Consider the following 14949-nt stretch of genomic DNA (forward strand, 5'->3'; position numbering starts at 1 on the left):
CCTCTCCCCACAACAGACACCTTGTGAGGTAGGTGGGGCTGAGAGAGTTCCGAAGAACTGTGACTAGCCCAAGGTCACCCAGCAGGGATGTAGGAGTGCAGAGACACGTTGGGTTCACCAGCTAAGCCCCTGACACTCAGGTGAAGGAGTGGAGAATCAAACCTGGTTCTCCGGATTAGAATCCACCTGCTGTTAAAAACTACACCACGCTGGCTGTCTACCTGGAACAATGGCAACCCTAAATTTACTTGTCATCCTGTTCCCTTCCTCATCCCTCACCCTTTGTTGATTTACCTACCTTGCCTTGAGCTTCCTTGCCCAATATCTTCCCTCCTTTTCTGCAAACAGTGCAGAGGATCTTTGAGCCGCCTTTCAGCAATTCACACAGGAAACCTCTCATTTATTGTTGCGAACCTATGTTGCAAAGAGCTTTCATCATATTCCTGAACTTGTCACGCCCAATGGGGGAAGATGTCTTTTCCTTTTATACTTTACCATGTAGGGTGGCCAAGGGCCCCCTGCCCTTAGCCTCTGGCAGGGGATGAGGGAGGCAGGGTTGCCAGATTAATCTTGGGAAACTCCTGGAGTTTGGGCATAGAGTCTGGGAAGGACAAGGAGCAGCAGCGGTGTAGGAGGTTAAGAGCTCATGTATCTAATCTGCAGGAACCGGGTTTGATTCCCCGCTCTGCTGCCTGAGCTGTGGAGGCTTATCTGGGGAATTCAGATTAGCCTGTACACACCCACACACGCCAGCTGGGTGACCTTGGGCTAGTCACAGCTTCTCGGAGCTCTCTCAGCCCCACCTACCTCACAGGGTGTTTGTTGTGAGGGGGGGGGAAGGGCAAGGAGATTGTAAGCCCCTTTGAGTCTCCTGCAGGAGAGAAAGGGGGGATATAAATCCAAACTCTTCTTCTCCTTCTCCTTCTCCGGTCAAATCCCCACTACCGTCTTAGCCAGGTTTCAGAACACAAACTAACCAGGTTTGAGGTCATTTGTGTTCTGAAACCTGGCCAAGACAGTAGTGACGATTCGACCGGGGAGGTCGTCCCTCAAACCTGGTTAGTTTGTGTTCTGAAACCTGGCTAAGATGGTAGTGGGGATTCCTTCTCCTTCTCCTTCTCCTCCTCCTCCTTCTTCTCCTTCTCCTTCTCCTTCTCCTCCTTCTTCTTCTTCCTCCTCCTCCTCCTCCTCCTCCTCCTCCTCCTCCTTCTTCTTCCTCCTCCTCCTCCTCCTCCTCCTCCTCCTCCTTCTTCTTCTTCTTCTTCTTCTTCTTCTTCTTCTTCTTCTTCTTCTTCTTCTTCTTCTTCTTCTTCTTCTTCTTCTTCTTCAGTGGGGTACAAGACCATAGAGGCCATCCTCCAATCATCTGTTTTCTCCAGGGGAATAAATCTCCGTAGTCTGGAGTTGAGCTGTAATTCCAGGGTTCCCACCTCCTCATATATCTGGGTTACTGGAGGCAAGCAACAACATTTTAACAATCCTCCATGGACAATCACGATTAGAAGCGTCTGAGAAAAAGAAGTTTGGAGGGAAAGGGGAAATGGCTGGGTGACAAGACTTGCAGGCTCAATGGCCCTCGGGCTGCCTAGTGAAAATATTCCCCGTTGCTTTCTTTCTGGCACAGGCACTGACTATATTATCCATCGAGAGAGCTGGGACCAAGCTGACATCAACTATCCCGACGAGAAGTACGGCAACAGTTATATAGGTAAACGGTCTGCGATTGTCAGCGCATCGGGTTTGCTTAAGGGAGCGTCTGCGGCAGTCTTTCAGGCACAGGAACGATTTGCTGCCAAAACGTTGCAGCGAACGGCGCTCCGGGTGCTGGAAAGAACGGCCCCAGGACAAAAGAGAGGGAAAGTGTGCTTTAAATAAGGGAGGGGTGGCAGAAGAGAAGGGCCGAAGGTGGAATTACTAGAGCACTTCTGAGAGGCAAAAATGGAAAGGTCTTCCTCGTGATGACAGGAAAGCCTTCTGGGAGTTTTTAAAGTGGAGGAAGAAGGAACAGAAATAACTGGAGGAGCTGAAACCAGCCAGTCTGGAGAAGAGGAGTTTGAAGGGGTATATGCTAGCTCGCTTTAAATACTAAAGTGACTGTCATTAAATACTAGAGTGACTGTCATTTAGAGCACAGGTGTCAAACTCGCGGCCCTCCATATGTTATGGACTACAGTTCCCAGCATCCCCTGCCAGCATCATGCTGACAGGGGATGATGGGAACTGTAGTCCATAACATCTGGAGGGCCACGAGTTTGACTCCTGTGATTTAGAGGAAGGCAGCCAGCTGTCTCTGTTGGCAGTAGAGAATAGGATTTGCAATCATGGGTTTAAATTACTGGCAGAAAGGTACCAGCAGAATATTGGGGGGGGGGGGATTTCAGCATGGAATCAGTTGCCTGGGGAGATGGTGAGCTCCCCCTCCCTGGCAGTCTTCAAGCAATGGATGGACAATTTGTTTTCTAGGATGCTCTAGGCTGGTCCTGCCTGGGGCAAGGGGGTTGGACTAGATGGCCTGTATGGCCCCTTCCAACTCAATGATTTGAGAAGTGGCATGCCATAGGGAAAACTCTGTTGGCCACCATCTTTAAATAGGCCCAGCATGTGAGATCCCTTAATGAAACCTTCCTAATTCATCATTACCTTAGTAATTTAAATTGTTGGAGCCTATGGAAATTGTTGTATTGTTTGCTCCTCGTTAGTAGTGTATTAGATTTTATGTTGTAAACCGCCCTGAGCTCCTTGGGGATAGGACGGTATAAAAACGAAGAAATAAAATAAATAAATAAATAAATAAATAAGTTGAGCCTTGGCTGTCCATGTTAGCCACAAGCCTGTATTCATTGGTCAGATTTGAAGCTGAGATGAAGATACTTTTTTGGTGGTTGTTGAGTGCAGGCAGAGTGCCAGAGGCATATCTAGGGAAAGTGTAGCCTGATGCAAAATCTGAGTTTTCCACGCACACCCCCACCCCACGGAATGAGTGCCCCCCCCCCAGGTTTTGAAATCAGTGTATGGAGCCGGGGGGAAGGAGGAGGGTACATGACTAAATTAGGCTGACCAGACGTCCCGCTTTTGGCGAGACAGTCCTGCCTTTAAACAATTTGTCCTGCGTCCCGTGGGTTCTTCAAATTGTCCCGATTTTTGGGAGGCTGCCGCACTGCCTTCTGGGGCGTAAGGCAGGGCTGCAGCCTCCTGTGCACGCGGCCGCAGGAGCGCACTGCCTTCTGGGGCTTGCCGTTTGCCGCCCTGTCACAGGGTGGGAAACGGCAAGTCCCAGAAGGCAGTGCGCTCCTGCAGCTGCGCGCGCATGCCCCCGCCTCCCCCTGTCCCAGATCACAAAGGTGACCATCTGGACACCTTAGACTAAATGGCCACAGCCTGGGGACCTTTGACTCCATATGTTCCCCTGGGTGGTATGCCCCTGCAGAATGCTGTTCCTCATTGCAACAGGTTTGAGGGTAGTCTGACATCTACAAATTTTAGGCGTAGAAACCAGACAAAAGACAGCGTAAGAGCTGGGGATTTGGTTAGGCAGAAATGAAAGCTGCTCACACAGCTGCCCTCGGTTATTTCATATTTTCCAGGATACACCATAGAGGCAGGTACTAATGTCTTGCGCAACGCTGACGTCACCTTCATCACAGGGGCCCCCCGTTACAACCACACCGGGGCTGTCTTCCTGATGGTCTACGATGCCAGCAGGATCCTCGAGAAGAAGCTGATGCTCTCTGGAGAGCAAGTGGGCTCCTATTTTGGTAGCTCCATTGCTCTAGCTGACCTCAACAACGATGGGTGAGTCCATTTTTCTGTGCCGAAGGAGGGGGTGGAGTTTAAGAACATAAGAACATAAGAACAAGCCAGCTGGATCAGACCAGAGTCCATCTAGTCCAGCTCTCTGCTGCTTGCAGTGGCCCACCAGGTGCCATTGGGAGCTCACATGCAGGAGGTGAAAGCAATGGCCTTCTACGGCTGTTGCTCCCGAGCACCTGGACTGTTAAGGCATTTTTACAGAGTTTACAAACTCCTCCTGATTATTTCTGATTATTTCATCAGCCCCACATATTATGTTCTTTTTCAAAGAAATGAAAACCAGGATGGTTTTTTTTTTAAAAAATGCAACTTTGCATCATTACCCCTCCTCTATTGTATCCTTGCAACAAAACCTCCCATATGGCAGGTGACGCTGAGAAAGTGGCTGTGTCAAGATCATCCCACAAGCTTCTGTGGCAGAGTGGAGATTCGAACCTGGGTCTCATAGTGCCTGACACTCTAACCACTGCATAGTGCTGGCCTACAGACAAAAAGGATACAAATGACTGCACCCCTTGTTAACCTACATGCAGTGGGATGGGGCAAAGGAGGGCTGCTTACCCTGTAAAGATGCTGGGTCACCTTTCACCTTTTTCTCATGGCTCTCCCTCTTTTCTTACTCATAGGTGGCAAGACTTGATTGTTGGGGCACCCTACTACTTCGACCGGAAAGAGGAGAAAGGCGGGGCGGTCTATGTGTACATGAACCTGGGTGGGACGTTCCACCATGCCCCCAACCACACCATGACAGGCCCAAGCAATTCTTCATTCGGCTTGTCTGTGGCCCACATCGGAGATGTTGACCAAGATGATTTCCAAGGTAGGCTGATTTGCTCTCAGTCTGAGTTCAGGTTTTGTGATATGACGTTGATTGGCGTGGGTTGCTTTGTCAGGGATACACTGTAATAGCCTTTAGGAGCAGCAGTAGTCATAGTAAAGGAGTAATATTACTCCTTTAGGAGTAATAGCCTTTAAAGAGCAGCAGTGGCGTAGGAGGTTAAGAGCTCGTGTATCTAATCTGCAGGAACCGGGTTCGATTCTCCGCTCTGCCGCCTGAGCTGTGGAGGCTTATCTGGGGAATTCAGATTAGCCTGTACACTCCCACACATGCCAGCTGGGTGACCTTGGGCTAGTCACAGCTTCTCGGAGCTCTCTCAGCCCCACCCACCTCACAGGGTGTTTGTTGTGAGGGGGGGGGGAAGGGCAAGGAGATTGTAAGCCCCTTTGAGTCTCCTACAGGAGAGAAAGGGGGGATATAAATCCAAACTCTTCTTCTTCTTCTGAACCAATTACCCCTGCCTGACATAGATAGAGCCTGGAATTTTATTAGTAGGCCTAACTACACATTACATTTTCTTCAGTCATGTCTCCAAGCTGGGTAATGGGTAAGTTCTCAGGACTCTGTGCTTCCCAGGTGTGCAGGGGCTGAATTCAGACTGGCACTGAGGCTTGAGAGCCAGTGTGGCGTAGTGGTTAAGAGCAGGTGGATTCTAAACTGGAGAACCGGGTTTGATTCCCCACTCCTCCACCTAAGTGGCAGAGGCTTATCTGGTGAACCAGAGGTATTTCCGCACTCCTACATTCCTTTTGGGCGACCTTGGGCTAGTCACAGTTCTCTCAGAACTCTCTCAGCCCCTCCTACCTCACAAGGTTTCTGTTGTGGGGAGAGGAAGGGAAAGGAGCTTGTAAGCCACCTTGAGTGACTCCTTACAGATTTAGTGGTTACTGAATTGACATGAGAGGTGGATAAAGAAATCTCTTTTAAAAAAAAAGAAAGAAAGAAGAGATTCTGCTGTTGTAAAGGAAGCCCGTCATTTTACATGACTCAGTTTTTAGATCAGAAATGAATCCTTATGAGTGTTCACCACTTTTTTCTCCTTTGCCCCACAGATATCGCCATTGGAGCTCCATTTGAGGGCTGGGGGAAAGTGTACATCTACCAGAGCAGCAGCGAGAAGCCCTTTGAAAAGCCCCAGCAGGTGAAAAGGAATCTCACCATTATCACAACCGTCCTATTTTCCTTCCTGTACTTGCTCACGCCTCCCTGTTTGCATTCTGCCCTTGTAGATCATCAGTGGGGAAGATATTGGTCCCGGTATCAGCACTTTTGGCTATTCCTTCAGCGGTGGAATGGATGTGGATGGGAATTCCTACCCTGATCTCCTGGTGGGAAGTCTGTCGGAAAACCTTGTGCTGCTCAGGTGAGATGGGAGAAGACTGGCTGGGGGCATCTGTCTGTCTAGAGCAGGGGTCTGCAACCTGTGGCTCTCCAGATGTTCATGGACTACAAATCCCATCAGCCCCTGCCAGCATGGCCAATTGGCCATGCTGGAACAGGCTGATGGAATTTGTAGTCCATTAACATCTGGAGAGCTGCAGGTTGCAGACCAATGGTCTAGAGGAGTATCTATTGAGTCGGCTTGAGCTAACTAATGGTAACCCTGTTAAAGAAATATATCGTGAGCCAGCACAGCGTAGTGGGTGGAGGGTCCGGGAGACCCAAGTTCAAATTCCACTCTGGCATGGAAGCTTGCTGGGTGACCTTAGACCAGGGGTAGGGAACCTGCGGCTCTCCAGATGTTCAGGAACTACAATTCCCATCAGCCTCTGTCAGCATGGCCAATTGGCCATGCTGGTAGGGGCTGATGGGAATTGTAGTTCCTGAACATCTGGAGAGCCGCAGGCTCCCTACCCCTGCCTTAGACCACTTCTTTTCTGCCCAATCTTACCTCACAGGATAGTTGTTGTGAGGATAAAATTCAGACGGGAAGCAAGACATTGTAATTCAAGCCCAATGGGTAGAAACGTGAGGTATGAACATGTAAATATTGGAAAACTCTCTGATGCATTTTTATTCCACCTGTCCTGCAAGGAGCTCAAGGCAAGGTAGCTGGCTCTCTCCTCCCTGTTTGTAGATTGGGTTGAGAAAGTCGGATCAGCCTGTGGTCACCTGAGGGCTTCATGACAAACTGGAGAACGGGTCTCCAGATCCTTGTCCAACACTAAAGTTGTTTGTTGATACTACGTGGGTGTCAAGAAATCCTTTTTCAATGATTTCTTTAAAATAATTATTGGCCACATGATTATTTGTTAAAGTCTTGGAAGGAATTTAATTCCTCACAGCATTTACTTGGGCAGAGCTATGTTGCCACACAGAACAGCAATACCAAAGGATGCTTGTACCCCCGTCGCTTTCTCTATATAGTGCAGATCACATTTGATTTTAAAATATAGACGAGGATTTATATCTTTCTGCTGAGGAGAGGGCATTATTAGTATTATTTTTATTTATTTAATTTGATAGACCGCCCACCCCCGAAGGGGGATTTCTGTCAGGTCTCTTTCCTGTTAGAAAAACACCAGCTAAATCCGTGGTGGCGAACCTTTGGCACTCCAGATGTTATGGACTACAATTCCCATCAGCCCCTGCCAGCATGGCCAATTGTAGGGGCTGATGGGAATTGTAGTCCATAACATCTGGAGTGCCAAAGGTTCGCCACCACTGAGCTAAATCATCTTTACTCAATGTATTGTCGAAGGCTTTCACGGCCGGAATCACTTGGGTGCTGTGTGGTTTCCGGGCTGTATGGCCGTGTTCTAGCAGCATTCTCTCCTGACGTTTCGCCTGCATCTGTGGCTGGCATCTTCAGAGGATCCTCTGAAGATGCCAGCCACAGATGCAGGCGAAACGTCAGGAGAGAATGCTGCTAGAACACGGCCATACAGCCCGGAAACCACACAGCACCCATCTTTACTCAGTTTCAATTAAGAGGTCGTGGTATTCCTGGGTATCTTTTTAAAGTAGAATTTGGCCCTGAGCTAGTACTCCTTGATGTTATGCGCCAGCTGAAATTTTTCCTCTTGTGTACCTAAACAGAGCAGCCCTGAGCATGAGCTGAGTGCTCAGCTGTTTGTCCACTCATCATAACAATCAAGCACATGAGAGCTATGTTTCTAGGTGAGGGTGGGTCCTGATTCAAACTGGTTTAGGACCAAAAAGCTACTTTGAAAGGGGAATATAGGACTGAATTCCACGATCTTAATATCTTGAATCCACTGGGGCACAAAAATGACAGGGCTCAGCTTTTGGCATATAATGAGAAAAGTGTCTCTGAGAATGTGCAGAATGTCTTTCCCCTGCCACTGAGTTGTGAAAACCATGGCAACGCTGGTGAAGTTGGGGCATTCTAGGCTCTGAGCTTGAAGGCTTCGTTTTGGATGGTAATGTGTCCTTGGAGTTCAGACTAAAGCCTGTGCTTCTCAGCTGGGCCTGTGAGCTGGTATCCATGGCTTCTGCTTCTCGGCTCAATCTCCTAAAGTATCCTTTGAATTCCAAGGTCAAAGAGATGTTGTTATATCTGGCTTTGACAGAGACGTATCTAGGAAAAATGTAGCCTGGTGCAAAATCTCCCCGCCCCCCCCATGGGCGGCCATCCTTCCCCACCACGCCCAAACCACTTTTTTTGCATTGTCGAAGGCTTTCACGGCCAGAATCACTGGGGTGCTGTGTGGTTTCCGGGCTGTATGGCCGTGTTCTAGCAGCATTCTCTCCTGACGTTTTGCCTGCGTCTGTGGCTGGCCTCTTCAAAAGATCCTCTGAAGACGCCAGCCACAGATGCAGGTGAAACGTCAGGAGAGAATGCTGCTAGAACACGGCCATACAGCCCGGAAACCACACAGCACACAGCACCCAAACTTTTTTTTGCACCGGGGGAAGGAGGAGGGTGATTTTCCACCCCCACATGACTAAATGGCCGCAGCCCGGGGACATTTGATCCCATATGTCCCCCTGGGTGGTATGCCCCTGGCGCCTCAATATGGGATTGAACCAGGGGGCATTCATTGAAAATGCTGGGGGGAAGAATTAGGACTAATAAAAGGAAACACTTCTTCACGCAACGTGTGATTGGTGTTTGGAATATGCTGCCACAGAAGGTGGTGATGGCCACTAACCTGGATAGCTTTAAAAGGGGCTTGGACAGATTTATGGAGGAGAAGTCGATCTATGGCTACCAATCTTGATCCTCTTTGATCTGAGATTGCAAATGCCTTAACAGACCAGGTGCTCGGGAGCAACAGCCGCAGAAGGCCATTGCTTTCACATCCTGCAGGTGAGCTCCCAAAGGCACCTGGTGGGCCACTGCGAGTAGCAGAGAGCTGGACTAGATGGACTCTGGTCTGATCCAGCTGGCTTGTTCTTATATTCTTATGGGATGCAGCTAGCAGCCAGCATTGGGCCATCTCGCTCAGTCGCCCTCCTAATGACAGCCTGCATTCCAAATGGTTTTTGTCCATGCAGATCCATTCTTCCAAGGTGTATTTTGGCGTGTGTGTGTGTGTGTGATCAGCCAAAAAACCTGGTTGGATCCACTCCTTCCTTCTATGACCGGCCATCTCACCGGTTTCCCTTCTGTCCCTGTCTCTCTGCAGGGCCCGGCCGGTGATCAACATCGTCAGCAAGGATTTCACGGTCACCCCAAGCCCCTTGGACCCAGCCAGATGTGACGAGGACTCTTGGTAACATGCCGTCCTTCAGCTCCAGTTGTTCCCTCCTGTTCTCTCCCCCGCTCCCCAGTTAGTGTCAGAGCACGTGAGCACAATTTCGAAGGCCCCAGGGTATATTTAGCCCACAGAAAGGAAGATGAAGGGGAAACGGTGCTGCCAGTCCACAGCTCTTTCAAAGGATGTTGGAAAGAGTCGGGAAACAATGGGCTACCCTTCCCAGCAAGGACAGATGTGATGGGGTTTACACAAGAAGGAAGGAGATTTAAAATGCATGTGAATAAAAACAAAAGAAAGCTCAGTCATAAGTACAGGTCAGTATGAAAGCCAGTTAGACGTAACTAAATAGGGGTTCCTCGCTGACTTTTCACCAGATTTCAGTTGTGCATTTCCCACTGGGAATTCTGTTCCGAAGGATACTGGGATCCAGTTCTTGTTGGATTCACAGCCTGGAAAAAGGCTCCCCAGTCCCACTGTGTTTTCCCAGCTGAAATGGCTCAAGGGAATCAATCAGAGAAACATAGAGCTGAAAGGTACCTCAAGGGACATCTAGTCTAACCCCCTGCACAATGCCAGAAATTCACTGCTACCTCATCCTCATTGTCCCGGTGACCCCTGCTCTATGTCAGAGGGAGGCAAAAAAAAAAAATCTCCAGAATCCCTGGCCTGGAGAAAAAACCCTTTCTTGCCCCATAGTAGAGTGATATTTGCCCCTTCAGGGAAACCTTCATGTATTTTAATTTATTTTACTGATCTGTACCATCTGGAGATCAATTGTAATAGTGGGAGAACACCAGGACTCACCTGGAGGCTGGCAAACCTATCTCAGCTGCAGTTTCATTCGCTGTCAGCTTCACTGTGCCCTTCGGAAATATGGGGATAATGATGGTCTAGCTTACTGCAATTGTTCCTGAGCACACCGTTCACTCCTTTCTTTCCTCCTCTTCATTTCCATGTGAACAGCATCAAGATTCAGGTATGCTTCGCCTATTCCCATAGTGCTGGGGATCCCACTTACAGAGAGAACATTGGTGAGTTCGAGTCTGGAATCCATTCCCTGTTGTCGGTTATTTTGTAAAGGAAAAAGTAAACAAGGTGCTTTTTTTAAAAAAAAAATTAAAATTGGTGCAAGGACTGTTGATATATTACAAGTGTATGTCACTCCAGTCCTGAAGGAGTTAAACATTGTTTGTATGTCAACTAGCTGATGCCAATTGATGAGCTATTGGCGTAGTGGCAATTGATGAGCAGTAGTGGCATAGTGGCTAAGAGCAGTGGCTTAGAGCAGGTGCATTCTGATCTAGAGGAACCGGGTTTGATTCCCAGCTCTGCCGCTTGAGTTGTAGAGGCTTATCTGGGGAATTCAGATTAGCCTGTGCACTCCACCACACACCAGCTGGGTGACCTTGGGCTAGTCACAGCTTTTCAGAGCTCTCTCAGCCCCACCCACCTCACAGGGTGTTTGTTGTGAAGGGGGAAGGGCAAGAAGATGGTAAGCCCCTTTGAGTCTCCTACAGGAGAGAATCCAAACTCTTCTTCTTCTTCTTATTGGTTAGTTAAATCTCCATTGCTTGCATGCAACAGGTCACATGTCCGGAGTGGTATCTAGCTGCAAATCTATGTTCGCTTTTTCTGATTCTGTTCCTACTAAGAAAAGCATAAAGATGTAGTGTTGAGTGTGCAGCTAGATACCAATATGTGCAACAGGGCAGAGTAGCCTTTTCTCGAAATTTTCTTTTCTATGTACATGTAAACTTAGTTAGTTGAATAGTAAACTTCATATAACTTTGCAACTCATGCATCTTGATTTATTACTCTCCTAACTCTGCTAAGTATATCTCTTTGCCCCCTTCTGCACATGCAGGATAATCCACTTTCAATCCACTTTCAATGCACTTAGAAGCTGTGTGGAATAGCAAAATCCACTTCCAAACAAAAGTGGATTGAATGTGCTTTATTCTGCATGTGCGGAAGGGGCCTCTGCAAAGGAAAAACACCAAGGACTCAGTCAGTTCTGGCTGTAAAGTCCTGTCCCATAATTCTAGTGTGCAGAACTTGCTTACAGCATTTACCCACAGACTGGAGTTTTGACTTTACAGCTCTTCTCCATCATTCTAGACATGCGAGACTTTCTTACAGCCCTCTGAATATACTCAGGGGCACCCTTCTCCTTTTTGTTTGGAATTTTCCTGTTTATGTAAATGGGAATTCCTGTCAACTAAGTCCCTGTCAGACATGACCTGAGGAAGCAGTTTTATTCTTCTTAAGGATTTTACCTGTTTTCAGTATCTGGTCAGGTGGAGCTTGGGAGCGGTAATAGCAATGATAATGGTGCATGCCTCTCTCTGACTCATTCCGTACATGCAGAATAATGCACTTTCAAACTGCTTTCAGTGCTCTTCGAAGCTGTGCAGAAAAGCAAAATCCACTAACAAACAGTTGAGAAAGTGGTTTGAAAACGCATTATTTTGCATGTGCGGAAGGGGCCTCTGTTTCTTGACTCTGCCTTGACTGAGCCCCCGACTTGTCTTTGTACTTTTCCCCTTTCCCCCCTTTTTAGAGCTGAATTACATAGTGGAAGCTGATCGGGACCGCCGGCCCCCTCGAGTGTACTTTGCCGGCACAAACTCTGCTGTCTATCGAGGGAGATTTTCCATGCCGAACAGGAAATGCCAAATTCTGAAGGTCCTCCTACGGGTGAGCAGAGGGCACCACAAGTGTCAAAGCTGATGACTGGGAGGGAACCAGATAGCATCTAGACCAGTGATGGCGAACCTTTTCAAGACCAAGTGCCCAAACTGCAACCCAAAACAAACTTATTTATCACAAAGTGCCACCATGGCAATTTAACCTGAATACTGAGGTTTTAGTTTAGAAAAAAAAGGGTGGCTCCAAGGCATGTGATACTCAGGAGTAAGCTTGGTAGTAGTCATTGGCTTTGCTTTGAAACAACCATGCAACTCTTCCAACGCGTGAATCACGACCCTAGGAGGGTTTACTCAGAAGCAAGCCCCATTGCCAGCATCCGAGCTTACTCCCAGGTAAAGGATTGTGCTTTAGTTCCTCGCATGAAAATCAGTGGTGTTTAACAGCGCTTAACAGGGTTACCTACACTGCTTCCCCTTCGGGGATGAGGCGGCCTACAAATTTAATTAATCAATCAATTAATCAATTAATCAATCAATCAATCAATCAATCAATCAATTAATTAATAAAAACTAGGTCTTAGGTTTAATGCTAATAATCACGCCCAGTGGCCCAGGTTAGCCTAGATTTGTGGGAGGGGCACTCTGCGTGTGCCCACAGAGAGGGCTCTGAGTGCCACCTCTGGCACCCTTGCCATAGGTTCGCCACCACTGATCTAGACTGCACTGGGACACTGCCTCTCCCCATTAGCTGCTAAGCATCATTTGACAAAGAGACCATGGCTCCATCACCTGCCTTGCACGCCAATGAGAGCGAATGTGGGGTAATGCTTAGAGTGTTGCACAAGGATGTGGGGGCCCAGGTTCGAATCCCGCTTTGCCAAGGTAGCTTGTTTGGCTGCCCTTGGGCCAGTCATATCTGCCTAATCTACCTGACAGGGTTATTGTGAGAATCATACAGTTGGAAGAGACCACAAAGGACATTAAGTCCAACCCCCGGCAATGCAGGAACACACAATCAAAGCACTCCGGACAGAGGGCCATCCAGCCTCTCTTTAAAAATCTCCACATAAGGAGACTCCACCACTCACCGCGGCAGAGAATTCCACTGTCAAACAGCCCTGACTGTCAGGAAGTTTTTCCTGATGTTTAGGTGGCATCTCTTTTCCTTCACCTTGAACCCATTAGTCATGGTCTCTGCAGCAGCAGAAAACAAGCTTGCTCCCTCACCAACATGACATCCCTTCAAATATCTAAACATGAGGAGGGGAGGATTCTCAGCAGAGTATAATGCCATAGAGTCCACACCCCGCCCCCCCAAAGGAGCCAATTTTTTTCCCAAGGAAACTGATCTTGGTTCCCTGGAGATCCATTGTAATAGCAGGAGTTCTCCAGAAGCCACCTGCAAGGTTGGCAACCCCAACGGTAACTGCATGCCTTGCTCTCCACCCATTGGACGGGGCTGCGCCCTATGCCTCCAGAGCCAAATGTGGTTTGGTATAGAATGTAATATAAAGGTGCTTAGCATCCCTACTGGGGAGAAAAAGAAGGTACAAACATACGAATTAATAAAATTAATAAAGGCAGTCAGGTTGAAAGTAGCATGGATCCCAAAACTGATGGACACATTTGACCGAGATCACCACAAATGCCTTTAGCCAGCCCTAGATCTATGTTTCAGTGGATGGCCACTCCAGTTTAATAGGATCTCAAAGTGCACTGTGAAGGGAGGCTTTTGTTTGCCCCAAGACTTTGGAGTTGTTTATGCTTAAGGCTGGAAGTCCCAGGCAAGGAGAACCATTGGTACCAGATGGTTCCTTATGCTTCTGACACAAGCAGTGGGAAATAGTAAGGAAGATCGCTCGAGTAGAGTGTGGTTGGCTAATCTGACCAAGGAGAGAGATGTTTGTTTTTGACTTCAGATCTGAGCTATGTGAGATGAACTCTTACCTGTCTTGCAGGATGACAACCGAGATAAGCTGAACCCCATTGCGTTCTCCATGAACTACTCTCTAGCTGAAAAACCCATGACTTTTCAGCTGGGTCTTCGCTCCCTTGACAAGTTTCCTGTCTTGAATGAGGATCAACGCCGGGAAGAGCATACTGAGGTTGGCTACGGGCAAAAAACTAGGCACTCTGTCTCTCAGGTTCCCAAGTTCATGTGCTGTCAGCTGTCTCTGTCTCCTTTCATTCCGATACCTGCATAGGGTCATTAATGCACAACCATGCTCTTGTATTACCATGTTGTACCACCATACATCCTGCCCTACCTACCAAGTTGTGCCATGAATTTTGTTGATATTGGCAGATCTTCCAGAGATGAGTAGAGTTCCCAAATCAAACTGAAACCCAAGGGTCAAGAGCCCCTCAAACTGAAACCCATCCCCAAGAGCCCCTTGGGGATGGGGCGGTCTACAAATCGAATCAATCAATCAATCAATCAATCAATCAATCAATCAATAAATGTTGGTTTATCGTTTAGCGTGGTGTATAGGTTAAGAGCAGGTGCACTCTAATCTGGAGGAACCGGGTTTAATTCCCCGCTCTGCCGCTTGAGCTGTGGAGGCTTATCTGGGGAACCAGATTAGCTTGTGCACTCCAACAAATGCCAGCTGGGTGATCTTGGGCTAGTTACAGTTCTTCTGAGCTCTCTCAGCCCCACCCACCTCACAGGGTGTTTGTTGTGGGGGTGGGAGGAAGGAAAGGAGATTGTAAGGCCCTTTGAGTCTCCTACAGGAGAGAAAGGGGGATATAACTCCAAACTCCTCCTCCTCCTCCTCCTCCTCCTCTTCTTCTCTTCTTCTTCTTCTTCTTCTTCTTCTTCTTCTTCTTCTTCTTCTTCTTCCTCCTCCTCCTCCTCCTCCTCCTCCTCCTCCTCCTCCTCCTCCATCACCCATGCACATTCACACATTCCATACTGGAACCCTGCTCAGCCTCAAAAGCATCTGTCATTGGTGATAGCCAAGTCAGGAGGCCTGGCCACCAGCCCCAA

The 14949-nt window shown here is 48.2% G+C and overlaps 1 protein-coding gene across 3 annotated transcripts in view; it reads left to right on the forward strand.

Annotated features, from left to right (window-relative positions):
- ITGA3 (integrin subunit alpha 3) overlaps positions 1 to 14949 on the forward strand; it is a 101028-nt gene that overhangs the window by 54157 nt on the left and 31922 nt on the right. For all 3 annotated transcript variants that reach the window (XM_048517685.1, XM_048517686.1, XM_048517687.1), the window contains exons 5-13: positions 1625 to 1708; positions 3585 to 3792; positions 4437 to 4630; positions 5701 to 5789; positions 5878 to 6011; positions 9241 to 9327; positions 10276 to 10343; positions 11873 to 12009; positions 13919 to 14065. In XM_048517685.1, the coding sequence (XP_048373642.1) occupies positions 1625 to 1708; positions 3585 to 3792; positions 4437 to 4630; positions 5701 to 5789; positions 5878 to 6011; positions 9241 to 9327; positions 10276 to 10343; positions 11873 to 12009; positions 13919 to 14065 (1148 nt within the window). The remainder of the gene's footprint in view (positions 1 to 1624; positions 1709 to 3584; positions 3793 to 4436; positions 4631 to 5700; positions 5790 to 5877; positions 6012 to 9240; positions 9328 to 10275; positions 10344 to 11872; positions 12010 to 13918; positions 14066 to 14949) is intronic.

Source organism: Sphaerodactylus townsendi, linkage group LG15 (genome assembly GCF_021028975.2).
Source record: "Sphaerodactylus townsendi isolate TG3544 linkage group LG15, MPM_Stown_v2.3, whole genome shotgun sequence".
Lineage (NCBI taxonomy): Eukaryota > Metazoa > Chordata > Lepidosauria > Squamata > Sphaerodactylidae > Sphaerodactylus > Sphaerodactylus townsendi.